Consider the following 26,403-nt stretch of genomic DNA (forward strand, 5'->3'; position numbering starts at 1 on the left):
ATTCCTGTATTGTTTGCCTCTCCTGCAGAAATCACAGATGTATTTGCGCGGGAAAAACCCCCCTTGTACTCTGCATTCTCTGTTTGCTGGTACTGTGTACTGAGTAGGGTGCAATCAAATTCCACTTGCCGGCTTGCTCTGAGCGGATGACGTCGCAGGAATTACATAAGTCATCCTTGGCGGTGAGCCACAGCTTAATTGATTGGCTGTGCGCCAGCATCGCCCTCTGATTGGACGCAGCCACAATTGAGCTTGAGATTTCCCCAGTTTGGACTTGTTACGAAAGCCAGCCCAATCGCTGCCTCCCCTGGCCATCCCGCAAGCCAGCGACATTCGACATTCTCCGACGACGACTGCAGTCGCGCGATATAAGGCAGGCCTCTTTTTTTTCGTTGATTTCTAGCCTTGGCATATTAGATCTGTGCTACTTTTTCTGCTCTGTAAAGCTTTCTTGTCAGTGTTAGTACTTGCCATCTTGCGGTTACGACGTGCATTGCAATCGAACCGTACCTGTCGCTGAGCAAGGGGGAATTAACGGGATTTATATCCCAGGAGGGATCCTAGAGCCATGGCGGAAGGTGAGGCTCTTATCTATTTCTCCCGGGCTTGAATTGTCTTTAGATTCTTGAAACTTCACGCCCACATGGACTAACCCATGATGTTTCTGGGGTGCAAGCTGCAGGACTACATCCAAACCTGAATTTGACACCGGAGGAGAAGCGAGTATTTTATCAACTATTCCAAACCGCGGATAAAACAAATCTGGGCGTTGTTACCGGCGAAGTCGCAGTCTCATTCTTTGAGAAGACCAATCTACCTGCGGAAACGTTGGGTTTGGTAAGACGCCCCGCCGCCCCTTTTACAACGGATTGGGGCGCATGGGAATAAGTCTCGAATTCGCTTTAACAGTTGAGTTCTATATCATAATAGATATGGCAAATTGCAGATAAACAGAACCGCGGCCTTTTAACGCCGTCTGGATTCGGCATCGTCTTGAGACTGATCGGCCATGCTCAAGCAGGTCGTGCTCCGACAGAAGAATTGGCGTATCAGCGTGAGTTTGTCTTCCCGTTATATTGCCTACCTCGACAGCTGACTCTTATCTCGCTGGAATTCGACAGCCGGCCCGCTGCCAAAATTCACTGGCATCACCACAGAGCCACCTCCACCCGCATCAGCAGGCAGTCCTCCCCCAGCGCCTGGTCCTACCAGAGTTCCACCGTTGAATCAAGAAGATATTGCCAAGTTTTCCTCCCTTTTCGAGCGGTCTGATACTCAGAATGGCCTCATCTCAGGTACAGGCTCCAAAACCTGGTAGTCCTAAATTTTAGTTTCCTAATGGGCCTTGAACAGGGGAAACTGCGAAACAAATATTCGAACGCGCGCGGCTCCCAAATGAAATTCTTGGACGCATCTGGAACTTAGCCGATACAAAGCAACGGGGTGCTTTGGATATTACTGAGTTTATCATTGCGATGCACCTTCTGACAGCATTCAAAATGGGGACGATGCGCACTGTTCCACAATCTCTCCCACCGGGACTCTATGATGCGGCTTGTCGGCGAGGGGATGTGCGCACATCAGTTGGCTCACGCTCCTCCGACGTACCTCCCGTACCGGCCATACCAAAGCAATTTACAGGTCCGGCGCCTCATAGAACACAAAGCCCCCTGAACCGACAGCCAATGAGCCCATTATCGGCCCACGGCACCGGTGGCGATTGGCTGATTACCCCTCAAGAGAAGTCGCATTTTGATTCAATATTTAACACTGTGGATAAGCGTAAAGTTGGATTTCTGAGCGGTGACGATGCCGTTGGTTTCTTCGCAAACGCACAATTATCCGAAGAAACTCTAGCACAAATTTGGGATCTCGCCGATATTGATTCCGATGGCCAATTAAGCAAGGATGAGTTCGCAGTAGCAATGTACTTGGTAAGACAACAACGGACTACAAGGGAACCTCTCCCGCAGTCACTACCACCTGCTTTGGTCCCGCCAAGTATGCGACGGCAATCCGCTCCACCTCCACAGCCTATACAGCCACAGACCACTGGTGCTCGATCTGCCGCTGAAGACTTGTTTGGGCTCGATGTGTTTACCGCACCGCTTCAGACGTCCCAGTCAACAGGCGGGTCCAATCCCTCCTTTCAAAGTCCTTCATCTCCCATGCGTCCACCACCTCCAGCTAATGTTTTTAAACCTTTTGTTCCTTCGTCTTCATTTGGCCAAAGTCTCACGCCCCATGCAACTGGATTATCAAGCACGAGTGCGCAGCCACGCTCACCACCTCAACCTTCAGATGACCTGCTTGGAGACGCTGATCCAGAAGAGAGCAAAAAGTTAACTCAAGAGACAACAGAGCTTGCCAACCTTTCAAACCAGGTTAGCACATTGTCAAGAGAGATGGAAAACGTTCAAGCCAAGCGTGGGAATGCAGAGCAGGATTTAGCTCAAACGAACCGACAAAAACGAGACTTTGAGACTCGCCTTGCGCAAGCCAGGGCAATGTACGAGCAAGAAGTCAAGAGTTTCAAAGCGCTCGAAGAACAACTAGCAGCTTCAAAGGCGGAAACGAAAAAGCTACAGCAAGATTTCGCCATGGTTGATGGTAGCCGCCAAGATCTACAAAACCAGTTCAATCAAGTTTCGGCTGCACTGGAGGCAGATCAGCGCGAAAACGCAAATCTGAAAGAGAAGATACGGCTGGTGAATGCTCAAATCAGCCAACTCAAACCTCAGCTCGAAAAAGCGCGATCAGAAGCGCGACAGCAGAAAGGACTGGCTGCGATTAACAAGAAACAGCTTACCACAGTGGAAGGAGAACGAGATCGAATTCAAGAAGAAATAAATTCCATGGGAAAGGAGATTCAAGAGTCCGAACGGCAGACCAGCCCACCACCAGTTACGAGCCCTGCAGCATCCAATGCTAGCCAAGGAACAAATCCATTTTTTAAGCGGACTCCAAGCGCATCAACCGATCAAGCACTGTCTGCGAATCATACTGGTGGCGACGGGCAAAATACTGCTCAAAATATCTTTGATAATATGTTCGGCGCAGCATTTTCCGCCCCTTCAAAAACGTCTCCTCCACCGCCCACTACTTTCAGGACCGAGGCCTCCACCCCGCAACCCCAATCTGCCGATGTTGTGACGGCATCGACTACGCATGAGGGTCAATCCCCGTCCACCACGTTTGATCACGTTCCTGATGCCGTTGAGCCTCCACCTCCTCCACGGTCAAGACAACTAACACCTAACGAACTTCCTATCGAAGGGCATAAAGAATCGCAGTCCACGTCTGTTAAAACTTCTCCGCCAGGAAGCATGTTCGGCGACGATCTACAAGCTGGAGCCGCGGCACCGCCCTCCAACTCAAAAGAGACCTCGCCATTTGAAAGCGGGGACCCTTTCTCTGAAAACGTAAATAAAAAAAATTCCCTAGAAAATGAAGGCTTAGCTCAAAACGAAAAACAGTCTACAATACCGGGCGCATTCCCAGCTGCGACTTCACCGCAAGGACCGGCCAAGAAGGACTTTACCTTCGATGAGCTATTCGCAGGACGCACTCATGAACGCTCCCAGTCACAAAAGGCTCTTGACTTTGAAGAGGCATTTGCAGCAATGAAGAAGGATCCTAAGAAAGATTCTGCCAATGAGGCACAAATGGCAGGCGGTTCTAACGAGTTCCCACCCATCAGGGAGCTAGAGGACGATGACAATAGCACCGATAGTGAAGCTCCAGCTGGTTTTGATGATGACTTTACTCCGGTTTCCCCACCAAGAGGCAATGGTACCAAAGAGATTCAACCGTTCCCTCCAAACGAAGCTACACCACTACCTGGCCCAGACGCTCAACCGTCTCCTCCAGGTTACGATGGAAGCGCATCGAAACAACCAACTGGCACAGCGCCACCTGAGTTTGGAGATCTTCTTCCCGGTAGAACAGACCCAACTGCGCCTGGGGATGCACCCCATTCTATCGATGCGACCACCGGTGCTCCCATCATAGGAGGTGTGTCTAAGGCACCTGCCGACTTTGAAGCAGCCTTTGCGGGTCTGGACCTCACGCCTGCGAAAGAGGCCGAAGATGACGATGACGATGAAGACGATTTCGAGTCACCATTCAACAAGGACCCATCTAATTTCGATATGACTTTCGACTCTCCTGGACCTTCTAAATCGAACGCGGCTGCCGACGCTCCAAATATCAATGAAAGTGCTAACGCAAACTTTTTCAGCTTCAATTCTGCGGGAGGCTCTTCCTCAGGGGATGGAAAACAACCAGTAACCCAGCAGAACGCCTCATCCCTCTCGCAGCAACCCTCTTCGCACGATTGGGATGCATTGTTCTCAGTTCTCGACGAGGCGAAAGGACAAGGGGGTGCAGGAAAGCCAGAAGCGAATTTTTCAACATCTGCACCACCTACGTCCACGGAGCCTTCGCAAGCGACTGTGACGGCAACAGCAAGTCCTACCGGCCAATCCAAGCAACCTGGGTGGGCCTTGAATGCAGATTCGGGCGAAGATGACTTGATATTACAGCGGTTGACTTCCATGGGCTATCCCCGGGACGAGTCGTTAGCGGCGCTCGAAAAGTTTGATTATAATCTTGACAAGGTTAGTTGTCTTATCAGATAGTTTTGATCAATGGAGGTTGCACGGAGCACTAACCTGGTATGATGTAGGCGGCTGATTTCTTGGCGTCAAAGTCGTGACCCCCACCCGTTGCTTGCCCGCCATGAGGCCCTGTAGTCAAACTTGCGAATGATCAATATACTAGAAGCTAGACTCCACTTCAACCACTTTATACCCCCCTGAGTGCGATCTTCAAGCAGGGAGGCATCAATAGAGGATCGTATCCTCTGAGACCTCTTCCCACTCGCACCCCCTTTTTTTCCTCTTTCTATGCATTTAAAGTTGATTTGAGCTATTGAAATCGTTGGAGTGCAAATTTCTTTTTCTTTTGATTATGTGGTATACTCTCATTTGCATATCGATTCCCTTAAGATGACTTGCATGGCTTTAATAATATTTGTATATGTATATAACATAACTCAGCTAATTGAAATTTCTATATCCAATTTTTACTTGTCGTATTATACATGCATACGGCATAGCTGCAAGCGAGAGATATAGAAGAAGTTCGTAAACCATTGGCTGTTGAAAATGGGGGAATGGCACGATAATACGGAGTACTATCCATGCAGTTCAATTTGGCCAGGAAGCCGCTCGTGGTGGCGTCAGCTTCGCCACCTTGGTGGGCATGAATAATTGGACACATGTGTGATGCTGGTCCGGACTCGAGATAGTAGAAGGTACTTTGAGGAAACTTGTTTAACTCATTTCCAAAGGAGGACTCATTAGTTATGCGGTTGTATTAGGGACATACATACAGCGCTCCATAGAAATATTTTTGGGTATAGAGCAATCACAATAAAGCCATAGGAGAAAAAAGGGCAAGAGCAAAGAAATGGTACCGAAGTTAAGTTATTGGATAAAGTAAATGGACGCATTAGGTAGGAGATAGTATTATGTACGTTTGGATATTCATAGCCATCCAAAAAAAAAAAAAAAAAAGTTGAGTTATTCAGAAAATTGGGTGCGGGAGGAACTTAAACTTCGGGTTGAATTCTGATTCGTTCTCTTTTTTCCTTTCTAGATACTCGGCTGCGGTACATTTTCATTCGGCTTTGGTGTTCCACGGTTTCGAACGACGGGAAGAACCGCGAGAGCAAGAGTAGCGACAAACAGAACCCTATTTGAAGAAAGTGCAATCAGTATTGAGAAGCATAGTCGTGGCTAGGATATATGAGCCCGAACGCACCACTCGAAGGAGCCGAAAACAGTTGCGGCCTGGAGAACACGGCACGCGTTGAAAGTGGTGCAGAATCTGGGAGGGGGAAGTTTGGAGCCTAGAGCAATGAAGCCTGCGAACCAGAAAATCATGGTTACGCCATCAACGCCAATTATCGCGAAGGGATGCGCGGCTACGGGAGCGTATGTAGGAGCGAGAAGCATGTAGGGAACAACGATGAAAGCTGTCCATAGACCGCAGAAGAGCAGGAAGTTGGAGGACTCCAAGGACCCTTCGGAAGCAACTGCGTTCGAGAAACTTGTTAGTTCTATAGAGGCTGTTTTCCACATATTGTACACCGTATTGTGTTAACACTTGTTGTCAGAACAGGTTAGACTGACTATATGCAGTGAGACCAAGGACAATGATGCCGAATAAGGCCTGGACGCCGCGAATGGCGAGTGAAATGGGGTTGCGCTCCATGTCTTGTAGAGGAAGGATAGGTTTAGGTGTTGTCGATATACTGGAGTACTCCTTGAGGTATGGAATATGGCTCTGCAGACTCTATTAGTCACTGCACTTATCACATAGAGAGCCAGAACCGACAGATATGTATGAATGGCGTGAAAGAGCAGAAGAGGGGCAAACCAGCGGGGAAGAAGAAAATACGAAAGAACATGTGATCGAGGCCTGATGATATCCCGACTTACCTTTCGAGTGCTACGAGTTAGTTGCTTTCTCGGGTGGCTGATGGGCGAGAAGTAGCAGTATATATTATCCTTGTGGTGGTCTGAGGAGTGTTTGAGAATGACACTCCCAGATATATGCCAATAATGCTGTAAATAACTGCCTCCAGCACAAAGCAGCGGTGGAGGGCGTAAATATATCAACGAAAATTCCTTTTTTTTTTTTTTTTGTTTAATTAGCCGCTTTCTAAATGGCCTAGGTCACTTGACAACAAAAGCAATAGTCTGGAAAAGTTTCGAGCAAGCAACCACAGAAAAATGAGCAGTGCCTGGAACAATGACGTGTGTCGACGTGGATGGTGCCTGTTGGGAGAGCTTGAAGCTTGACAGCGATAATCACCTCCAGACCAGAGCCAGGTCAACGCGGTAGAGTAATATGAATATACAGAATAAAAAAAAATCAACCCCTTCATGGCCTTTTCTCCCTGGAAATACACCAGGAACACCCTCCACCCGTCGCGATCTCTGCTCGTAAAACCGACTTCGACAGCAGAAATTCAGCTGCAGACACGGCACCAGCCCCACTCGCGCTGGCCCATGTGGCGCATGCCTGGAGGGCGTAAGATGGGCTGTCCCTGTCTTACGGGACAGAACAGTGGCGCGTCTTTGCCTTACACGAACGATAATCTCCTTTCTCTGGATCCAGCCAATTGAGAGTGACACCACGATGATACTTCCCCGCAATCGGTACATTAGCGCAAGCCCGATACAGGCATCCCTCCTGCTAAGACAACAGTACCGATACAGGCCTTACGGAGGACTCAGCGACCAGTCCCGCAAACAAGCCACAACGCAGGGCCAGCCTCATGACGTCGCCGTTCGTGGCGCTCGCAGGCCGTCCACTCGAAGCGCGAGAGGTATCGCCGCGTCGGCCGTTTGCCGCTGTGGGTCCCGTTCCAAGAGCGTGAATTATCGTGAACCAGACTTCTCCCGGCTATTATTCACTTGAGATTGGGTTTCATGTCCCGGGTGGGGTTCTCTGGAATCAGCCCTTCGCGAGGCCCCGTGTGGACGCCCAAATTACTCGAAATTTTTCGGTGAGAAATCACTCCAGCGCCAGGCTAAGTTTAGAAATCCTCCAAAAGCTCTCTCGGCTCCTCGTCCTCCCTCATTGGTGTGACCCGGGATTTGGAAAACGCCGTCCTCGTGTTCCCGGCGGCTCTCACAAAAACTGACTGGACTTTACGAAGAGCAAGTGCTGCCACTCATCCATCAGGAGGAAGCGCTGGGAACTCCATACCCCTTGCGCTTTATACCGAGCCAGGCAGGGAACTTCAAAGGGCCCCTTCAGCTCTCGGGTGTCCATCAGGATCTTTTTTCATCCACACAAATCTCTTCCGCCAAGGTATTCAGAAACAAGAAGAGATGAGGATCAGCCAATGATGCTGGTCCTTCTCGTCAAGCTAAGCTTTGTGAACGGCTCCACTCTCGTATTATCAACTCGAGCGTTCCCGGCCTTTTTTTCTTGAGCTGATGAGAAGAGAAAGTTCGTTGAGGCAGCTCCAATAAAGCGTTTCGCGCCGGACAACCACATTCTTCCCTGACTGAAGAGAAATTCGATTCTTACAGGGAACGTTGAAATGAGCAAAAGTTCTTTGACCGGGGATCGTACCTCACAGATTATTCATATGTCCAATTGTGGCTCGAGATTTTTTTGTTTTTATGTATTTTGGTCCGGCAGTCCTCCGTCCTCAGTGCAGAGTGTCTGCAAAGAAATGGATAAAGGACTCGAGCCGAAGTCAGGATTCAGGATCTGATGTCAATGATTGACAACAGACTCTCTTCCCCCCCACAAACAATATATATACGGAGTATATATAAAATAAAAATAAAAATAAAATAACAACATGAGTGCTGACGCTTCTCAAAAAATTCCCAGGAGCCCTAACAGATAATCGAGCTCCGTTCCCGAGCACAAGGAGCCTACATAACCTGCGTACGTCCTTTCTCATTCCCTTATCCACCCTGAACAGGCTCTGGGCAATGAATGAAGAAGGAAGACAAAGGACACTGGATCCATCAAATATATCCCCATAGGACTGGTATTCTCCAAGGCTTGTTAAAATTTCTGAGGTCGAGAAAAGGCAGTCTAGCCAATGGGGAAGGGACTCGATTTCGCTTTCATCTGTATTTCATCAACACCTTGTTGATGCGACGACCATGCTTGTTTCAACATCCGCAAGTCCATATAGCACAGGATTTGGCGGAAACCAGCCTCGGAAGCGGTACACTGCAAGGCCTCTTTTATCATCCGAACAGGCTAGCGCGGCGAGAAGCATTAAATGTGTTGGGCAAAATATCTGATCATCGAAGCACGGGACGAGATTCGGCACAGTCTGCAAGACATCGAAGTCCCAGTGGTCCCGGGCCCCTGCAGCCGTGATAGGCTCCGAGCACGAATGCAACCCCTCTAATATGTATGTCGATCTTGGGATACGAGTGTTTGGCGAACTGCCGTGCAGATGAATTTTTTTTTTAAAGAGCATATGTATGCGAGCGGCCGTTGAACGATGGGTGACTTTTATTGTTTCTCATTCCAGAGCACAACCTAAGCTTGCTTGGTTGAGGGCTACGTCAAAACCCAACGTTGATGGTGCAATACATATAGGTAGTTACATGCGCCATCGCGCAGGGGCCGATTTTACGAATTCGACATCGTGGATCGTTTTTCGCAGCACTTGAACCCCAAAAATACACCAGTTGAATTGCTTATTAGCAGTCTTGTTAGCTCACGGGATTAAAAAAAAAGAAAGAAAGTGTGCAGTGTCACTCGCTGAAGTCGTTCCAGTTTAAAATTAACTTCGATCACGCCATCAGAGCCATATCTTAGGCTCTCTATTTCTCCCCACGATAGTCCGGGTTAACCAGCGTTGATCTAAACCAGGACAATTATATAAGTAACGTGTGCGACCGCTTGCGACTCTTTCTGCAGTAGATTTTTATTTTGTCAATTCCCTGTCTTATTCCCCCTCCCCTCGATTGGCGTCAGCGCAAAAGCCTACCCCGCCAACCTCATTGTGTGCCAGACGGATACCCTCATAGTTTTGACATACTCCCTTAGAGTAAAAATCTTTTGCATTGCAAATTCTTCACAATGGCTTCCGACCAGTCTTCCCACAAATTCGAGACGCTGCAATTGCACGCCGGGTGAGCCTGCATTGCCCCGCGTCCTTCAGAGCCACCCCGCTAAGTCGTTCGCTAGCCAGGAACCCGATCCCACGACGAACGCCCGTGCAGTGCCAATTTATGCCACTACTGTTAGTTTCCTGCGCAATGTTTGAATCAACAGTAGGAGTACCTGAGAGAGTTCTAACAGATGGCTTTTCTTAGTCCTTTACCTTCAATGACTCCGCTCATGGCGCTAGACTCTTCGGTCTTAAAGAATTCGGCAACATCTACAGCCGTATTATGAACGTATGTGAATGCCTTGTTCTTCAATTTGTATCCTTTCAGCGCCCTTTTCCGCAACGTGCAGACGCTAATTGGGCCATTATCTCCCGTAGCCAACTGTCGATGTCTTCGAAAAGCGAATCGCGGCCCTTGAAGGCGGTGTTGCAGCCGTCGCGGCTTCGTCCGGCCAGGCTGCTCAATTCATGGCAATTGCTGCTCTAGCCCACCAGGGTGACAACATCGTTTCTACCACGAATCTCTACGGCGGTACCTATAACCAGTTCAAGGTCATGCTCCCACGCTTGGGAATTCAGACCAAATTCGTAAACGGTGACAAGCCAGAGGACATTTCTGCTGCGATTGACGACCGCACAAAGGCAGTTTATATCGAGACCATCGGTAACCCACGCTACAATGTCCCTGACTTTGAAGCTATTGCCAAAGTTGCCCATGAGAAGGGTGTGCCTTTAATCGTATGTAAACGGCTGTAGCAGCGAGAACATCGCGATGTAACGCCAGTGCTGACTATATGATAGGTTGACAACACATTCGGTGCGGGTGGTTATTTCTGCCAGCCCATCAAGCACGGCGCCGACATCGTCGTTCACAGTGCCACCAAATGGATTGGTGGCCATGGAACCACCATTGCAGGTGTTGTCATTGACAGCGGCAAGTTCGACTGGGGCAAGCATGGCAAGCGATTCCCACAATTTATCGAGCCATCCGAGGGGTACCATGGCCTGAAGTTCTGGGAGACATTCGGCTCGATCGCTTACGCTATTCGTGTGCGTGTTGAGATCCTTAGAGATTTGGGCGCTGCCTTGAACCCATTCGGCGCCCAGCAAATTCTTCTCGGTATAGAGACGTTGAGCTTGAGAGGCGAGCGACATGCTAGTAACGCAATTGCGCTTGCTCGCTGGCTGGAGAAGAACGAGAACGTTGCCTGGGTCTCATATCCTGGTCTCGAAAGCCACCCAAGCCACGAAACTGCGAAGAAGTACCTCAAACGTGGCTTTGGTGGCGTGCTATCATTCGGTGTTAAGGGAGGCGCTGCAGCAGGTAGCGAGGTTGTCGATAACTTTAAGTTGATTTCAAACCTTGCCAAGTGAGTTTACATCCTGTCCAACCCTTGTAAGAGGCGGCTCGAGAATGCTGATAGATCTTCTACGCAGTGTCGGTGATTCCAAGACCCTCGCCATCCACCCGTGGTCAACAACCCACGAGCAGTTGACTGAGGAAGAAAGAATCGCCTCTGGTGTCACCGAAGATGCCATTCGTCTTTCAGTCGGCACTGAGCATATTGACGACATCATCGCTGACTTTGAACAGTCATTTGCCGTGGCTGCCGATTCCAGTAAGAAGGCTCTTCCGGACCGCACCGTTGCTAACAACTGATCGGGGATCAGCTGTTTAAAAGATTCTCGTACATGAAAACGGCGTTCCTAGAACCAACAACCAATTATTTTTTTTCTTCCGCGGAGAATACATAACCGCTGGGCCCTTGGGAAGTCCGATGACAACTTTCCGCGGGAACGGAAGAACCCGTTATGCTACATATCATGAGAAGCGTTAAATTTTTCGGGGAGGATGATACACCTTTAATGTCCTTTTGAATATAAGAATACTCCATGCATAGTGGTGATATAGTTAACAAGTGAAACAGCCAATATGTGGTGAACAATGATTTCTCTGTCTTCTAGCTCACACATTCATGGATTTGCTGATGTTTGAGCATTTCTCTCCCCTAAACAATATCAAAATGCACCAGATACATCCATTAAAGGGCAATATGGGCATTGGATCTGTCTACATTATTGTTCGGCTGCCACAAGTCTTGATGGAAAACTGCTGTGGTAGAGCCCACTGTATAAGCCTTGGGTTAGAAGCAAAGAAGTTTTGTCTTCCAGGTTCCTTCCGCCTGAAGTCACGATGGGCTGAGAGCGTACTGTGGCATGGTTGCGGCGGCATAACTGTTAACCGATCGAGTGCCACAGGCGGATTTCATGGGACATGGAGCTTCCTCTCTGCCTCATCCCTCCAGATTTAATGGTCTATAACCCTTCCAGTGACCGCGCATATATCCCTTTTTGCGTTGGAATATTTCTCGAAAGTGCTTCCATGTCTCTTTTTCGGCCCTCAATAAATGCACCGGAAAATTTTTCCATGAAGGCCCAGGCAATTATCAAGATGCATGATGGGGGCGTCTTTCCAAAGTTTGCACAATTGAGAAGCGTCTCAATGGATGGGAAATGCCTGAATGATACTATAACACCAGACTTCGTATCCGTCTTTCAAGGTTGGGAATAGCGGGTATCTTCTGTGGTATTTCCGAAGTGTGCAGGGGAAAAAGATGCTGCTACAGCGTGTGGACAGACAGATGCTTCGTTCCGGGCACCAATCATTGCGTTCGAGGGACATGGCTACTGGGTTATTCTTCGACTTCTTTTTTCGGGAGAAAGCCGCGATAAGTGCCCATAAGGTAAGGAGTTCTGCCGAGGATGTCTGTCATTCAGTAGGTATCCAGCAGACACTCCATAACTAGCTAGGTATGTATGCCAGTGTATTGTTCACCTGGCGTGCCCTTCTCGCGCATGTAGTGGCGGCGCCGGACGAACCGAGGCACAAAGTCCTATGAAGGTCGTTGGTTTCGGGTTTCCGAACGGACCAATCAGGATGTTGTAAATCGGATTAATCAGCGAAAAAAAGGTATTAGCAGCATGCATTTTAGACTGGCATCACATGCCAGGCAGCCAGCAACACCCAGTACCAGAAGGTATCTTTTCACAGAAGCTCGCGGAAAAGGTACAAAAATGGCGCCTATCGACAGGCGTCGCTGTTTGCTCGGGTGGCTTTGTCGCCCTGGCGCTAAACCCTATCCAACCGGCACCGACCAGTTGCGATGAAAGCTGAACCGAGCATCACGCTCACCACATGTCGAGCAGCCTGGCGCTCCATATTTTCTTCTTTTTTGTCAACCCCCCTCTCCGCCTCCTTTTCCTTCTCTGTAAATAATCTCCCCGATATTCATATGTTTGGTCTTGTCCAGAAAACTTAACCCACACTTTCGTCTTCCCTACAGGGCTTTCTTGCGTTGTTCGCCTATCGGACATTCCTTTCGGCTGCACTGCGCCCGACGCTATCCTATTCACTTTTTTCTTTTCTTTTATTAGAACATTTGCCCGGTGAGCGGGATACTTAATTATCGGGGAAGAAGCGGGAATCGACGACCCCGGAGGTTTTTACATCTAATAGACAGGTAATAGGTGTGTAACTCCGACTTTCCATTCGATCCGCTTCTCCCCGACCATTTCCATTTCGAGCTCCATCATATAATGGCCAGCTGTCTCTAACCTGTCTGCTCATAAGAATCAAAGCCGACCGATTTAACGTGACCATTACATAGAAACTTCCAACAATGTTTTCATCTTCCGACCCGCCGTTTAAGACCCGGGCGATTGAATTCGCCAAACCGGGGCCCAAGGGCACTCCGGACTCCGTCCCCATTCCTGGTTCCGAACAGCCAGGTCGTTCACAGGTTTACAGACATTGGAAGATCGGAAATGGCGAATTGATGAAGACTCTCGACCCGAAGGTACGTCAGACGGGGCAAGGCTGAAATACCTTGAATCGTTCGTTTTGTCGGGCAAGGCTACCGGGGATCGCGCAAAGTAGCATGGATAATAATGGCTGTTTTATGAATGAACGCTAATTGAACGTACCTCTTTAGGTCCGTACCGGCCATGACATGTTCGAAAGCACCGGTACGCACTGACCGTATTCCATGATGCAAACAAACCAGAGTCCCGCGGATTTGGCTAACTTCTGTTTCCAGCCATTCGTCAGCCCAAAAAACCGTGTTTAGGTTGGCGTCCATGGGATCCCGTTAAAAAGAACTTTGGTCCCTATGTGTGGATGGATTATGGAACAGTTCAGACACGACGTGCCGCTATTGGTGTTGGATTGATTGAATTACACCGCCAGATCGGTATCCATGACCGGACCTTCGGTGTTGGCCTTTGGTGCCAGAATAGGCCTGAGTGGCAACTCGTTGGTGAGTGCAACTATTTGGCTGGTAGCCACGAAAGCTCCAAACCTGTGAGACTAACTTGAACAGACTTGGCTTGTATGTCGCAATCGCTATTCTCGGTTTCACTCTATGAGACCCTGGGCCCTGAAGCCACCGAATTTATTGTCAAGAATGCCGAATTGGCCTGTGTTGTCGCTTCGCTTCCGCATCTTCCAACGTTGCTTAGGCTGAAACCCAAACTCGCGTGTTTGAAAATGATCGTCTGTCTCGACCCATTAGATTCGAACGACCAGGCAGGCCATTCAAAACGCGACATTCTTGCACCTATTGCTGCTGAGGTCGGCGTAACAATTTATACCCTGGATGAAGTTGAGAAGCTCGGGGCTTCTCTCAATCGCCCCTACAACCCGCCTTCGCCTGATGATATTATTACTATTAACTACACTTCCGGCACCACCGGTACGCCAAAGGGTGTTGTTCTCACCCATGCAAACGCAGTTGCGGCTGCGACCACGTCTTTGGCAACTGTATTGCAGTCCCCTGATGACGTTGCATGCTCGTATCTTCCCCTAGCCCACATTTACGGAAGAATGGTTGAGCAAACGATGCTTTGGGCTGGTGGTAGGATCGGCTACTTCCATGGTAACATCTTGGAGCTTGTCGATGACTTTAAGCTACTGAGACCTACCGCTCTCGCATCTGTCCCGCGTCTATATGGCCGCTTTGGTGGCGCTATTCGTGCAGCTACAGTGGAACAGCCTGGATTCAAGGGGGCCTTATCCCGCCATGTCGTTTCCGCGAAAACTGCAAATCTGGTTGGAGTAAAACCAGAGAATGCAACTGTGAAGCATGCTCTGTACGATAGGATCTGGAGCAAGAAGGTTGCCGCCGGACTTGGCTTTGACCGTATGAGATATATGGTATCAGGTTCTGCGCCGCTCGATAGCTCACTCCACCAGTTTTTGCGTCTTGCTTTCGCGACTACTATCGTCCAGGGTTACGGATTGACTGAAAGTTTTGCGGTTGCGTTGTGCCAGTCGCCAAATGATTTGTCTGCGGGTCACTGCGGAGGTGTCTCCCCCGTTGTTGAAGCTTGCTTGATGTCGCTTCCAGATATGGATTATTCCGTTGATGACAAGCCATATCCACGTGGCGAGTTGCTTCTTCGTGGTAACTCAATCTTTAGAGAATACTATAAGAATCCCGAAGAAACCGAGAAGGCGATGACAGAGGACGGATGGTTCCGAACTGGTGATGTGTGCATGGTTGACGAGCTCGGCCGCTTCACTATCATCGACCGCCGTAAGAACCTTCTCAAGCTCGCTCAGGGAGAATATGTGTCCCCTGAGCGCATTGAAGGTATCTATCAGAGCGCGTGCCCGTACCTTGGACAAGCCTTTGTTCATGGTGACGGTATTCAGACACATCTTGTTGCTATTTTCGGCATTCAACCCGATATTTTTGCCTCTTTTGCGGGCAAGGTTTTGAAGAAAACCTTCTCTCCTACGGACTTGGACGCTCTTCGTGAAGCTAGCAAAGATCCAAAGGTCGTCGACGCAGTGAGGAGAGATCTCGACCGTGCAGGCAAGAAATATAAACTCGCAGGATTCGAAAGAGTGAAGAATTTGGCACTGTTCCATGAGCCATTCTCGATTGATAATGGCCTGTTGACCCCCACGTACGTATTTTTCTCTTGTCCTGTGAATGATTTGATTTATCGGGCTAACATCTTTTCAGGTTAAAACTCAAGCGTCCTCAAGCCGTCAAGGCCTTTAGAGATGTCCTGGATGAGCTCTATGCTACGGCCCCCGGCAATGGAGTTAACGAGAACGATGTCCTTCGATCCAAATTGTAGGACATCTGTTTTTATTACATTTTTTGCTTCTGTACCTTCACCTTGTGTATATAGTATATCTCGATGTTGGCAATTTCCTTTTTTTTTTTTTCTTTCTTTCTTGCAAAGCATGTTGGATATTTGCTTTGCACCCATGAAACATATATATTTAAGGATACCGCTACTTCTTTTGTTTTGTCTTCAAGTGTGGTTCATCATTTTATTCACACTGGAGTTGGGATACAAATGCCGGTTGTTGAATATAAATGCAAAAGTTCACTCGATAATGTGAATGTGGTGTAATTGGAGTGTACCAGCATATCAGCTGTGCAACCCTCCCTCCGACAAAAAAGTCTGGACAACAGCACACTCATTTGATCATCACAATAAGCTCAACTTATCCTGAATTTCTCTTCCTACCGTTGCTTCCAACAGAAAGCAAGGGGCACGCCGATTACATAAGCAGCTAATATCTCTCCCAGTCGAGTGGCCCTAACTGCCACTCCGAAGGGCTGCAAAAGCAAAGGCGTGCATTGGAACAGGGGAAGCTGCATTCCCTATGCGAAGTCATAATCATGCGTCCTTCAAATCTCTATTCCTATATTCTAGCGCTCTCTTCACTCGTCCTTCCCATTTCCACGGCGTTCAGCCTTACGATCTCAATTCCGTCATCAAACCTCCTCCCGAATCCAAATGCGCTCCCAGCGTCAACCCACGCGACTCTAACCACCCTCGCGCCCAAACAGACGTTACTGAAAGCGCCGTTATCCCGGTCTTCGTCCTTTACCTTCCGTGAACTTCGACCAGACTCTGAATCCTCTTCGCCTTCAGGGGACGTGACCTCATATCTCCTGGACATCCACTGCCGCGATTATATATTTGCACCTTACCGCGTCGATGTTGGAGCTGATGGGAACGTGATTGGAGTGTGGGAGACGTACCGGGGAAATTCATGGGATAACAAGGGAGCGGAAAAGGCTGTAGGGACGGGATCGGGCCCGGTTCACGTGGAAGCCAAAGTGTTAGGCAAACGGGAGTTCTACGAGGAACGGCCAAAGTGTAGGTTACCAGCCTCCATTGTTCGGTTCTACATCGAGGAAACCTATCCGCTAACATAAGAGCGATTGGGGTTTAGTCTCTCCGCTCAGCTTGTTCAAGAATCCAATGATTCTTCTCGCTGTGGTGGCTCTGGCGATTACAGTTGGAATGCCTTATCTTGTCGAGAACAGTAGGTTTTGCTCTTCATTATTCTTCTTCGTAGAAGAACTCGTTGCAGTTGAGGGTTTGGGGAGTGCTAATAATTTTGTCCCGTCTTAGTGGATCCTGAGACGCGCGAAGAGTGGGAGAGACAACGCGCTGCCGGTGTACTACCTGGGAGCGGGTCAAGAAAGGCACCTGCTTCTAACTTTGACCTTGCAGGATGGATGGCAGGAACAAGTCCTGGGCCAATAGAGGCGGCCAAAGCAGCCAGTGCTAGCGCGAGAGAAGGTGACAGTGGTCAGTCGACTGTAAGGAGAAGATGACAAGAGATGGAACATTGTTACTCTCCAGAGTTGGGTTTCTGCTTGATAGTTATGCAGTGCGACATTGGAGCCGATGATACACTATTTTCGGCAAACACATGATACTTCCCTACGTCGTCGGGAGCTTCCACGTTTCCCATTCCGCTGAAATGTTGCTGCGAGGGCCATGCTATGGCTGTTGCCGGCTCCCCCCTTTCGCGTCTAGCCCGGCCAGAACAACCGCCAAGCAATTACACGTGACCACGACTGAAGGCGGCGCGCCACGAATCGGACAGTGGCTGAGCAAGCGCGGCGCAATGAACACTTACATAACGTCACATCCTCGGCCCTCAGCTCGATCTGTGCATCGCATCTCGTCTTCATTGTTATCATCATCATCATCACCTGTCTGTTATATAAAGTCATCTCCAAAGGCGCCTAGTATAGAAAATTACAGATACAAGGCTTCCTACTAAATTTCATTTTTGGCTGTTTTTCTAACAAAGTAGCTACCTCTGCTGATGTCGTTTGCTCCTCCATCTGGTCCTCCTCCGCCCCGCGTTCCTGAGGGCTGGAAGGCAGAGTACCATGATGGGTATAAAGAATGGTAAGCACCTGAGCTATTACTGTTTGTATTTATGTTTGTGGCAGCTTTTTCTAATATTGTCAATATATTTAGGTATTATGTTGATTTGAGCACCGGGATTTCCCAATGGAATCCTCCGCCGACGGAGGCCCTTGCTCCACATCCTTCCCACCCTCCTACCAGTCCATCTTCTCCTCCACCATCATATGAAGCTTCAGGTCCACCTTCGGCGGTGGGCGCGGTTGGTTCTGGTCCAGATCAGAAGATAGGACCACACGCAACGCAATCAGCGCTTGGTTCGAACAATCCGTACAAATCCCAAATTTCCGATAATTCGAGCACAATGCTTCCGGGATCGCCTGTCGTGCCAGATACAAAAGGCCCGGTAAAGTCACCGGATCCAAAAAAGATGATTGATGAGGATGCAAGGCTTGCCGCACAGCTTCAAGAAGAAGAAAATGAGCGAGCCAGGCAACAAGGATATGATTGCGTCCTTGAGGCGAACAACACAGAACCAAACTCAAGGGCTTCGAATCCCTCTGCTAACTATAGCACCATCGCCGCGGCTTCATCAACATTGCCAAGCCAGCTGCAGACTCGTGCAAAAGGAGGCTTCTTCGGAAAATTACTGGACAAAGCCAGGCAGCATGCACCATCTTCATCCCGGCCGCAGCAGCCAAGCTACTACCCTACCCCAGCACAGCAGCAACCACAGTATGGTTACGCACCTCAACAACAGCCATACGGTGGCTACCCGCCCCAAGGTGCAGGGGGTTATCACGCACCTCCATACTCACCGTACCAAAATCCCTATGGACAGCCTGGCATGCAACCTGGCAGGATGGCTGGCGGGCGTGGTGGCAGCGGGATGGGAATGGCAGGTGCTGCGGCTTTGGGTCTGGGCGGTGGATTATTGGGTGGTGCACTGTTGGCCAATGCGTTGGATAAAGACCATGGGGACGGGTACCAGGATGGTTTTGCCGATGGAGGTGATTTCGGCGGGTTTGATTGATCAGTTGCCATATAATTAACTTTGATGCTACGGTGTCGGTGTTCAGGGTCGCATCTCTTGGGAGTTTGGGTGGTTATCCCATAATGCGCGACGCTGATGTCGCGATGCGGAATAAATGATTGCGCTCCAGGAGTCTGGTTAGGCGGGCTAATTAGTGGTGTTCTGCACTAACAACCCTATGTGGTGACTGGGTCTTCACTCCTTGACTTTTTGTTTATTCAACTTGTCTTTCTTGCCTACGTGCGAGGTGTAGCATATTGGTTGTATCTCAACTACTAGTTTTAGATTTTATGCCAATCCGGCTGAGCAGGCTTTATGTTGAGGAAATAGTAGGGCTTAAGACTTCAATATTGATCAATATTTTTGCGATATGGAGCAGGTCAAATAATCAAAATGATAGAGTTATGAATTTCACACTATGTATTATCTACAGAGTACTCCGTACTCTCTACTCTGTATGGACCGTGGCTACTCCGTACTATGATGGTCATCTAGTTGCTACCCCCACCATCCCAGAGTATCATAGTAGCTACCTGAGGAGCCGAGTACGGAGTAACCCATACTTAGTCCAATTTGAACAGCCTATTCAATAAGTAGCCAACTCATTTCTAAGCTTATGTCCTGATATCAGTAGCTATGGCTTTAGGGAAGAAGCCAGGACTTAGGGCTCGCAGTTAGGCTGCCGACTTCTACTCTTTGTGCGGTATGAACCTGTACTTGAAGCTATTGTGGAGCATGATAGGCACCAAGTTAATTAAAGGCGTATTCTGTATTTCCGAGGCCAGCCTAACCACAACCAGTTAGTCGACTTATTAGGCCAACTCCGCGCTAACCATGCTAGGCTAGTAAGTCCTACAGAGCGATATAGAGCGAGGTCTTTTGTTTCCATCCTGTACTCCGTAAAGTTGAGGGGATCCTTCCTTTGGCAGTTAACTAACGCCGCCCACTCTATTCTCTCGTTTCCCACAGAATATATAACCTATCTTTTGCGGCATCTTTAATATTTTTTTGTGTTCTGAACTATGAGCGATTAATTTATATCCAAGCATTTTATAGTCAACATGGCGAACTCCTCCCTTGACGAGACTGTCAAGAAGTATCCAATTGAATATAATTTCCTTCAGCCAATATTGGGTCGCCTTCAGCACGCCGAGCAAGCGTACAGGCCTGGCGGGCCAGGAAATGAAGATTGTCGAATGGGTGTTCTAAAGTTGCTTTATATTTTACAAGGGCAGGATGCAGCATTCAATCTTCACTTGAAAACAAGTGACCAAAGCGTGGCGTCCAAATTGGCTGGCTTATTTCGGCACGTTGAAGCTAACTTCAACTACAATCATTATCGCCCACTTGTCCGACTCATCCTTGAGAAAGCACCTGATACAGATATCTGGAAAGCAGTCCTTGATCTTATCAACACTGTCTCTCATGAAACCCCCCTGTCAAGCATTCCCTTCTTGTTTGATGCTACACCAGTAAGATTCACATCATCATTACAGAAAGGACCTGAGCAGACATGTCTGCTGATAAAAGAGAGAATATTTGAAGAGACTTATAAGTGTATCTTTCAAGACATAAAGAGCTTCTTCATCAAATATTTTGAAGAAAAGAATTGGAGCACCAGAGTGAATGCTATCTGTTAATATATTCTGAAATCCAGCAGTAACAGTGAATGAATCAAGTTTCCTGATCTTTCAGTACAAAGTACTGTTCTTGACTGGTAGCTCTAATTCCAGAATAACTTTCTCTCAGACACATGTGGTGTCTACTTCTCAATAATAAGCAAGAAGAATCTTATTAGCTCAGAGACAGAGCAACAGATTGATCTTTCGCTAAAGACTCAAGTTAATAATAATTTAGAAAAGAAATATAACTGGAAGAATATCTGTATAATAGATAAATTAAAGAAGTCATTAGACAAGATCCAGATAAAGAGCACACTGCTTCAGCTTGCATGCTATATATGGAAAGTGTTTATTACCCCTTCGAGAAATTAGTAGGTGGAAGATTTTGCTGTTTCGCTCGGTGGGTTGTTTCGCTCGGTGGTGGATTACGTTAAAAGAGAGCCACTGCGCGAACCTCTTAATAAAGGCCAGTGGCAATCTTGTCTACCGTCATACACAGTTGCTAGAAGAATATAAGACTTTACCTTCATGTATTTCTTTCCACATACAATTCCTACTAGAGATCCATTGCCACACTGATCTGCGAAGTATGATTCTCACAGAAAGGTGATATCACTCCTATTGTTTAGGCCAAACCTAAACCCTAATATCTGCTGGTTTTGGCCACGCCAAAGGTAAAAGATAGGCTAATCTCACCAACTGCTAAGTTACTCGGAAGTGTTTTTATTTCAACTTGAGAGTCCAGAGCTACTTATGACCTACATAGTAGCAGTTAAGAACTCAAGAATCACCAAAAAAGTCCTGCTATTCAAAGAAGTAACACCATGATGACATCATCCATCTCTCTAGTTAAGAATTTCCTACTAAAGAGAAGGATTTCTGCGTAAGATTTAGAATAAATGGGGATAAACCAAGCAGGACCATCAAGCAATGCAGCAAACATCAATGAAGATTGACGAAATGGCGACTCGAGAACGTAACAGTGAGAAGACGCAGGCTGGGAGCATTCAGCCCATAACCGAAGCACTCTTGAATCATAAACTCGTTATTGTCACAGGTGCAGGGGTTACACTCAATGCCACTCAAGAAAACTCCGGAGAACACTTGGAAAAATTGACTTGGAGTGGATTGATTAGACATGGGCTCAGATACTTGTCCGAATTGCCCTTAATTACTGGCCCAGACAAGGACAGAATCACAAGCGCAAATGCTTTACTGGAAATCAACTCTGCTGGCAGTTCAATGGATGCGATAAATATTTTGAAGGGTCTAATGACTGATTACAATGAGCTAGCCTCATGGCTGACAAATATTTTCTCGGGCTTGAAAGTTCATCAGCACGCGATATTGGATGTGCTGAAAGATTTGCATAAAGAGGGGGCTGTACTCCTCACTACAAATTACGACCATATTTTGGACAATCATGGCGAAAAACTCCGATCGATCTCTCCCTCTGACAATCCCAATGACATCAGCAGATTTAAAAGTGGTCACTTAGATGGCATCTTCCATTTACATGGAAGCTATGACCGGCCACAAGATGTCATCTTAAACACCACCGACTACATTCGCGTTGTGAATTCTGAAGTAAAGTATATGCTTGAAAAGTTCTTGATGTTCGACACGGTTCTCTTCGTCGGCTGCGGGGCTGGCCTTAATGATCCAAATTTTGGACCTCTTCTAAACTGGGTCAGGGAATATCAGAAGAATATCCCTGAAAAACACTTCACATTGGTTAAAAAAGGGGACATCTCCGACTACAGGCCACTAAGGAGTTTGATCTATGGACAAAATTATTCGGATATGGCTGGTTACCTTCAAAAAATTCTGGAGCCTCTTCCGGAATTGCGCAGAAAGTTGAACAAAGACACTGCTAGAGATAATTATGGCTCATCCCCCAGTGTGCAACAAACTGCTCCTGAAGATGCAGTAAACTTAACTTATAAGCGCTCAGTCACACCAATTATTGAAGAGGCTGAAAAAGCAATACAGCTTTTCGATGCGGTCAACAAAGGGGACTTTGCTGATGTGCATCGGCTGCTGATGTCTGGGGCAAATGCCAAGACCAGGATGGAAAATGGGTGGGCGGTGTTTCATGCAGCAGTTAAGGGAAAAAACTGGAAAATTATACAGCATTTGCTGGATACTGATCATACCAGTATCAATACAAGAATGAATAATGGATGGACACCACTGCATGAAGCAGCAAAAGGAGGGGTCAAGCAAATTGTGCAGCAGCTGCTAGAAGAAGGTGCCATTGTTGATGCAAGAATGAATGATAGGACATATAATGGACGGACACCTTTACATGAAGCAGTGAAAAAAAAAGATATTGATATTGTTCAACTGCTGATTGACAAAAGTGCTGATGTTAATGCAAACTTTGATAACAGATGGACACCATTACATGAAGCAGTTAAGAGAAAAAGCAAGGAAATTGTACAACAACTGCTTGATAATGGTGCTGATCTTAGTGCAAGAATGAATAGTGGATGGACACCACTTCATGAAGCAGCTAAGGAGGGCAACATGGAAATTGTTCAGCAACTGCTGGATAATGGTGCGAATATTGATGCAAGAATGGATAATGGATGGACACCACTTCATGAAGCAGCTAAGAAGGGCAGCATGGAAATTGTTCAGCAGCTGCTGAATAATGATGCTAAAGAAAATGCAAGGACAGATAATGGATGGACACCACTACATGAAGCAGCTAATGGGGGGAGCATGGAAATTGTTCGGCAACTGCTGGATAATGATGCCAATAAAAATGCAAGAACAGATAGTGGATGGACACCTTTACATGAAGCAGTGAAGAAAAAGAAGATTGATATTGTTCAACTGCTGATTGAAAAGGATGCTGAGGTGAATGCAAACTTTGATAACAGATGGACACCATTACATGAAGCAGTTAAGAGAAAAAGCAAGAAAATTGTACAACAACTGCTTGATAATGGTGCTGATCTTAGTGCAAAGATGAATAGTGGATGGACACCACTTCATGAAGCAGCTAAGGAGGGCAACATGGAAATTGTTCAGCAACTGCTGGATAAGGGTGCAAATACTGATGCAAGAATGGATAATGGATGGACACCACTGGATGAGGCGATCACAGGGAGAGATATAACAATTGTTCAGCTGATGACAAGGTATAGGGGCAGAGACCAATCATCTATAGCCTCTACTGCCATACCACACGCATCGAGACAGCTGATGATTGCTTGATGCCCCTATATGAATTGTCTGAAGAAAACTTCAAATGGTTTGCCTGTTATTCACAAGACCCATATTTTTAGCTGAGAAAAAAAAGTTGTTTTCCAACTTACAATGTTACAATGGTGCCCAACAAAGTAATTTAGTTGGGAGGCTACAGCTGATTCACAGAGTAAAATGATAGGTATGAGTAATGAGTATTGTTTCTCTGATACTCTGCCATCCTACTTATATTAGAATTGCTACTCCTAAAAATGCTGATTATGAGAGGTGGACACTGAAATTGTTGCATGAAATCTCTAGCAACCTTCTATCCATGGTATTTGTAAGGATTCGCCCGCGAACCCCTTACATGGATGAACAACACTCACAAGGGCTGGGAGCCGCTCGCGAGATGTTCTGTGACACACTAAGTCATGTGCTCCCGAGCACAACCCATAGCAGAAATGGGGAGGATTTGTAAACTGTAGATCCACTAGTCCCAATACATTTACATCAGAATATATGTTTATCTGAATCCACAGTTGTTTGGAAGTTTAAAAATATATATGTTCTGAATTTGGAAACATAGCTTCCAATCCTCAACATAAAAATCAGGAAATGTTCAAACCCCTGATCAACAAATATATCTAGGAACATTTGAGATACCTTTTTGGGTTTATAAATGTTTATAGTATAGAAACCATTATAGTATAGAAACCATTATAGTATAGAAACCATTATAGTATAGAAACCATTATAGTATAGTTACTCCAGCAGACACTGAAGAGATTTCAACTAATGTGCAATACTACATACATCAAACTGCCTGATCCATCTATAAAAAGAAAATGCTCCAAGTGCAGTTGAGAAAGATAATTAGCAGAGCAGAATCTAGTTTGAGCCTTTTGAAATCTTTGCTGACAGGTATTGTGTAAAGGCTTGGTTTGCAGATTGCAGGTAGACTGATTATATGAATCTCATCCTGATTTACCTGCAAAATTGGCAAATCCAGTACCCTCTTGTGCCAAATTTCATAAGCAGAGAACATGGCAAAAAAAACCCTCCAGCAGCTGCCCTGGTTGTGGGTGAATATGCACCTTATTTGCCTGATCTTGGTGCCTGACACATGAGTATACTCAACCAGATTATTGAGTTTCAATATAGTGTGATGCACATCTTTATTGAATATAAAGGTCAGCTTTTGAAATAATTGAATTGGGGTTGAACCTCCACCAAGCATATGTTGATATGCCCAATCACTGCTATATGAAAGTCAGAGCTTTTGCAAAAAGAAATGCATAATTAGTAGTTTGGAAAGCTATATGCTTTGTAAACCAAGCAATTCCATGACTTTGCAGCTAGCTGGTAGTCAGCAGTAGACATTGATTAAGGTATAGAAGAGGGTAGTAGCATATGAATTATTGGCTTTGTTAGCATTCTCATCATCATCTTGTTGCTCATTGTGTTCTGATTACATGAGGTCTTGCATGAGAATTGGACATTCACAATGAAGTTGCTTCATCTGGCTGCTAATATAGAGTTCTGATTCCATAAGAGCCCCATCAAGAATCAAGAATATAGTGTGTTTGAAGCTCTCATGAATCAGTAAAATCTTTTCAACATCATGCTTGTTGGTTTGCTGCACAAATGCTTTGTATTTATAGTGTTTATTCTTCCTGATCAGTACATTGTAGTTATTTGGTACAGCATACTTCTTTGTCTGATTGGCATAGTGCACCCCAATATGCATGTTTGGTTGGTGTTTCAAAGCATGTAACATCTTACCTGCTTTTAGGACAATACTGACAGTATTAATTAAAATGTTCTCTGTCAGAGGTGTCACAATCTGATTGAATACTGATGAATTTTGCTGTGATCTCAGCATTCATACTGCCTGGCTAGCTGACCATGATGCTTCAGCAGCCATGACAGTAGCATCTATCACTTTCTGAAGTATAGTTTGAGTGTTGGCAACCATACTTTTAAGTTCATTGTACTCAACAGATGTCTGAGAAGTCAATAGTGAATTGCTTCTTGCAATAGCATCAAAGATTTTAGCAAGCAACAAACATGGAATGTTGGAATCAATTAACTGTTCACTAAAGAAGTTATAGAGAGCCTGCTGAACAACAGTCTGAATCCAGTCAGACTTTAGAGCAAAGCAGAGTATAATTGGGATTACAATTAAAGCTCAGATGTGTTTCTGGATTTGATAAAACTTCAGATGAGTAATTGAAGACTGCAGTTGGGCTCAGTATTTCTGAAATGAAAATTTCTGTAGAGTTTGGCAGTATTTCTTCTGCCTCTCAGGTGTTAATATATGTGATATCAATAATGTATGTGCAATTTTGGACAGGCCTGAAAATTCACTATAACAGGAGTCAGAGGGGAAAAATGTCACTAGATTCAATACTAGACAGATCTTCAAAACTGGGGGACTTTTCTTGACTAATTCATGGGTCTTCCACAGTGCTTCTCACTTGTGAACAGTCTACTTCACCTCAATTTTGGCCTGCAAATTAAGTAGCTGGTAATGGTATCAGCTGTATTTCATCAAGTCAAAATTCATATTAAACCTCTCTGCATCAGAGACAGTACAGCTCTAACAGGAGACTGTTGCAGTAAAGTGTTTAATTCCAGCATTGTCATTTTGCTGTAGCATGTCATCAAGATAAGCAATACAAGAAGTAATG

General features: G+C 46.6%; 10 protein-coding genes across 10 annotated transcripts; 9 read left to right on the forward strand and 1 right to left on the reverse strand.

Moving 5' to 3' along the window:
* Positions 1–333: 333 nt before the first annotated feature.
* On the forward strand, positions 334–5,041 carry CIMG_06300 (EF hand domain-containing protein). Its single transcript, XM_001242403.2, has 6 exons — positions 334–578; positions 683–837; positions 931–1,054; positions 1,122–1,295; positions 1,354–4,619; positions 4,688–5,041. Exons 1-6 carry the CDS (start codon positions 569–571, stop codon positions 4,715–4,717), a joined length of 3,759 nt encoding a protein of 1,252 aa, XP_001242404.2. The 5' UTR covers positions 334–568; the 3' UTR covers positions 4,718–5,041.
* Positions 5,042–5,440: 399 nt separating this feature from the next.
* On the reverse strand, positions 5,441–6,955 carry CIMG_06301 (uncharacterized protein; the record flags this gene model as incomplete). Its single annotated transcript, XM_001242404.2, has 5 exons — positions 5,441–5,757; positions 5,827–6,100; positions 6,198–6,351; positions 6,507–6,695; positions 6,929–6,955. 5 exons carry the CDS (start codon positions 6,953–6,955, stop codon positions 5,658–5,660), a joined length of 744 nt encoding a protein of 247 aa, XP_001242405.2. The 3' UTR covers positions 5,441–5,657.
* A 907-nt stretch (positions 6,956–7,862) lies between these two features.
* CIMG_11723 (uncharacterized protein) lies at positions 7,863–8,925 on the forward strand (the record flags this gene model as incomplete). Its single annotated transcript, XM_012358658.1, has 2 exons — positions 7,863–8,280; positions 8,422–8,925. The coding sequence occupies exon 2, from the start codon at positions 8,530–8,532 to the stop codon at positions 8,923–8,925; it is 396 nt and encodes a 131-aa protein (XP_012214081.1). The 5' UTR covers positions 7,863–8,280; positions 8,422–8,529.
* A 482-nt stretch (positions 8,926–9,407) lies between these two features.
* On the forward strand, positions 9,408–11,610 carry CIMG_06302 (O-acetylhomoserine (thiol)-lyase). Its single transcript, XM_001242405.2, has 7 exons — positions 9,408–9,689; positions 9,745–9,799; positions 9,873–9,956; positions 10,046–10,405; positions 10,469–11,037; positions 11,105–11,286; positions 11,339–11,610. The coding sequence occupies exons 1-7, from the start codon at positions 9,637–9,639 to the stop codon at positions 11,344–11,346; spliced, it is 1,311 nt and encodes a 436-aa protein (XP_001242406.2). The 5' UTR covers positions 9,408–9,636; the 3' UTR covers positions 11,347–11,610.
* Positions 11,611–11,691: 81 nt separating this feature from the next.
* Positions 11,692–12,842, forward strand: CIMG_06304 (uncharacterized protein; the record flags this gene model as incomplete). Its single annotated transcript, XM_012358610.1, has 5 exons — positions 11,692–11,810; positions 11,927–12,145; positions 12,240–12,411; positions 12,530–12,572; positions 12,661–12,842. 5 exons carry the CDS (start codon positions 11,692–11,694, stop codon positions 12,840–12,842), a joined length of 735 nt encoding a protein of 244 aa, XP_012214033.1.
* A 60-nt stretch (positions 12,843–12,902) lies between these two features.
* CIMG_11724 (AMP-binding enzyme) lies at positions 12,903–16,001 on the forward strand. The gene is made up of 6 exons (XM_012358659.1): positions 12,903–13,195; positions 13,299–13,524; positions 13,660–13,693; positions 13,765–13,983; positions 14,047–15,637; positions 15,697–16,001. The coding sequence occupies exons 2-6, from the start codon at positions 13,348–13,350 to the stop codon at positions 15,812–15,814; spliced, it is 2,139 nt and encodes a 712-aa protein (XP_012214082.1). The 5' UTR covers positions 12,903–13,195; positions 13,299–13,347; the 3' UTR covers positions 15,815–16,001.
* A 303-nt stretch (positions 16,002–16,304) lies between these two features.
* CIMG_13043 (long-chain acyl-CoA synthetase) lies at positions 16,305–17,777 on the forward strand. The gene is made up of 3 exons (XM_004445291.1): positions 16,305–16,852; positions 16,929–17,021; positions 17,111–17,777. The coding sequence occupies exons 1-3, from the start codon at positions 16,369–16,371 to the stop codon at positions 17,314–17,316; spliced, it is 783 nt and encodes a 260-aa protein (XP_004445348.1). The 5' UTR covers positions 16,305–16,368; the 3' UTR covers positions 17,317–17,777.
* CIMG_11725 (long-chain acyl-CoA synthetase) lies at positions 17,671–19,306 on the forward strand. The gene is made up of 2 exons (XM_004445292.1): positions 17,671–17,902; positions 17,975–19,306. The coding sequence occupies exons 1-2, from the start codon at positions 17,817–17,819 to the stop codon at positions 18,891–18,893; spliced, it is 1,005 nt and encodes a 334-aa protein (XP_004445349.1). The 5' UTR covers positions 17,671–17,816; the 3' UTR covers positions 18,894–19,306.
* A 648-nt stretch (positions 19,307–19,954) lies between these two features.
* Positions 19,955–20,533, forward strand: CIMG_13044 (uncharacterized protein; the record flags this gene model as incomplete). Its single annotated transcript, XM_001242409.2, has 2 exons — positions 19,955–20,365; positions 20,390–20,533. 2 exons carry the CDS (start codon positions 19,955–19,957, stop codon positions 20,531–20,533), a joined length of 555 nt encoding a protein of 184 aa, XP_001242410.2.
* Positions 20,534–21,475: 942 nt separating this feature from the next.
* On the forward strand, positions 21,476–23,740 carry CIMG_13045 (ankyrin repeat-containing SOCS box protein 8; the record flags this gene model as incomplete). The annotated part of the gene is made up of 1 exon (XM_001242410.2): positions 21,476–23,740. One exon carries the CDS (start codon positions 21,476–21,478, stop codon positions 23,738–23,740), a length of 2,265 nt encoding a protein of 754 aa, XP_001242411.2.
* Positions 23,741–26,403: the final 2,663 nt, after the last annotated feature.

Source organism: Coccidioides immitis (genome assembly GCF_000149335.2).
Source record: "Coccidioides immitis RS genomic scaffold supercont3.2, whole genome shotgun sequence".
Taxonomy (NCBI): Eukaryota; Fungi; Ascomycota; class Eurotiomycetes; order Onygenales; family Onygenaceae; genus Coccidioides; species Coccidioides immitis.